The sequence below is a fragment of the Octopus sinensis genome, linkage group LG13 (genome assembly GCF_006345805.1).
Source record: "Octopus sinensis linkage group LG13, ASM634580v1, whole genome shotgun sequence".
Classification (NCBI taxonomy): Eukaryota; Metazoa; Mollusca; class Cephalopoda; order Octopoda; family Octopodidae; genus Octopus; species Octopus sinensis.
The window spans coordinates 63,866,345-63,868,844 of record NC_043009.1 but is presented as its reverse complement, the minus strand read 5'-3'; the positions used below and the strand labels follow the sequence as shown (position 1 = coordinate 63,868,844).

At 37.7% G+C, this 2,500-nt stretch overlaps 1 protein-coding gene across 1 annotated transcript in view; it reads left to right on the top strand.

Moving 5' to 3' along the window:
* Window positions 1-2,500, top strand: part of LOC115218527 (tripartite motif-containing protein 2-like) — a 151,925-nt gene that overhangs the window by 68,406 nt on the left and 81,019 nt on the right. Inside the window, exon 3 of the mRNA XM_029788394.2 lies at window positions 1,549-1,631. Coding sequence (XP_029644254.1) covers window positions 1,575-1,631 — 57 coding nt within the window. The 5' untranslated portion in view covers window positions 1,549-1,574. The remainder of the gene's footprint in view (window positions 1-1,548; window positions 1,632-2,500) is intronic.

Genomic DNA, 2,500 nt, shown 5'->3' with positions numbered 1-2,500 from the left:
TACAGGCATACACAGATACATACATACATACATACATACATACATACACACATATATGTATATATATGTGTGTGTGTGTAGGTTGGATAGGTCTATAGTTGCAACACATCCCATTTCTGTGAGGCCCAGCATCTCGATATCCGATCTCACAATTTTCCTTTCACATCTTCCCTGGACTTAAAAATAATAAAAATAACAATGAGTTTATTGTACACCATGCTCAGGCATACTATAACTCGTTGGTAAAGTTTAAAAGAAGAGTCAAAAGGCAGACATATTAGCAATGAAGGCTAAAAGTACATGTGTAATATACAGAACAAACCATGAAAATAGAGGAAAGTGAATCTTAAAAGAATCGTAAAGAATAAGGATGCATAGTTGTGTCAGGAGTAGTGTTGGTTAATATCATGAAGCATAGAATTTTGGAAGGATGCAATGTTCTGAAAATCAACAATAGATGCAGGGAGTTTAGTCCATGCTTTAGCAATGTTGAGTGTGAGAAATTGTTTCTGAAAGTATTGGATGCTCTATCTTTTGCCGACCGGCTAAGTTATGGGGATGTAAACACACCAACGTTGGTTGTCAAGTGATAGTGGTTGGGACAGACATAGACACACAAACATATACACACACATACACGAGGTGGTGAAGCATGACCTTTGGAGATATGCTGTGCTTGAGAAGACCTGGCAAGGCAAGTGAGGCCGTAACCGTAGCCTATGCCAGCGCAGCATAACCGGCCCATTTAAGAGCACCCTTCAATCATTGGGAAATAAACTGCATTTGTGAAGACCTGTTGAGTCAAGGGAAGTCATTGTCATGACTGATGACAGTAATGCCTGATTGGCACCTGTGCTGGTGGCACTTAAAAAGCATCACTCGAGCATGGTCAATGCCAGTGCCACCTGACTGGTTCCATGCTGGTGGCACATAAAAAGCACCATTCAAGTGTTATCGTTGCCAGTGCTGCCTGACTGGCTCTCATGCTGGTGGCATGTAAAAAGCACCCACTACACTCTCAGAGTGGTTGGCATTAGGAAGGGCATCCAGCTGTAGATCAAACTGGAGCCTGGTGCAGCCTCCTAGCTTGCCAGTCCTCAGTCAAACCATCCAACCCATGCCAGCATGGAAAGCGGACATTAAACGATGATGACGACGATGACAATGATGATGATGATGATGATTCACAAGTGGTAAAATATCAAATTCAAAAAAAGGGTTGCAAAGTTGTTGTTGCTAAGATGGTAAAGGGTCTTGTGGGTTTTTTACCAAGTCACCTGTCAGTTATCGATGGCCAGAGTTAATGGCCAGAGAAGCAATATATTTGAGATATTGTAAGAGGCTACTAAGTGACCGGTTGCAAGAGACAATGGTCTCTGTTGCTGCTGTTGTTTCTCTAGTTCTGAGGTGGTACCATGGCCAATGCGGTAAATCCGAGGCTTGGTTATTGCTAGTTGCTGCTGCTGTTGTTTCTCTAGTTATTGTTTTTATCATGTTCCGCTTTGTTAAACATGTTTACTGATGCCCATCCAAACATTTTATTTCCAGTTGGTTGAAATACATACACAGTTTCAATGGTGATGAATATTCCAAAGTTAAAAATGAAAGATCCTGAGGGAAACAGTGATATGGTGAGTAATACACACTTTCATGTTAGACATTGAAATCTCTGATTAAAAACTCCGATTCCACTGATGGAATTCGAACCATGCACCCGTTGCTTGCCAAACTCCCATGTTATTAATTACAGGGCCGAGCCACTCGGATATCTATTTCAGCTAATTAGATACCACAAATACTTATCTGATGTTTTTTATGGTATCATTTCATCTCCACAAGATAATTGGTCGGTCACTTAGTGCTGTCAGAATAGGTTATTATAACATAGTAAGGTGTTTTAACTTATATATGTATGTGTATACCTATATATATATTTATATATTTATATATATATATATATATATATATATATATATATAATGAAAGAAAGAAAATGGAGAATTATGGAATTACATATAAAACAAAACAGGAAGTTGGAAAATTTTTTGTGGTATAGTTCACCTTGACAGAATTTGAATTTATAAATGTTACTAAGCATTTTGCCCAGCAGAGTAAATATTCTGCCAGCTAACCACCTTCATAATAATGATGATGATGACGATGACGATGATGATGATGATGATGATAATATTGATTTCAAAAATTTTTAGCTTCCTATTTTCCTGTTTTGTTATATAATAACTCTGCAATCAATATATCCAGAATTTTCAACTCTAATATGTACCCCACATCAGTACAACAATAACAACAACAGCATACTGGATTACAATACTGGAAGAAGCAGATGTACTTCAAGAGGACACAGCTTGGATTTTACCATACCTACATAATATATATATATATCATAATCATCATCATCATCATCATCATTATCATCATCATCATTATCATCATCATCATCATCATTATCATCATCATTTGTCCATGCTGGCTTGGGTTC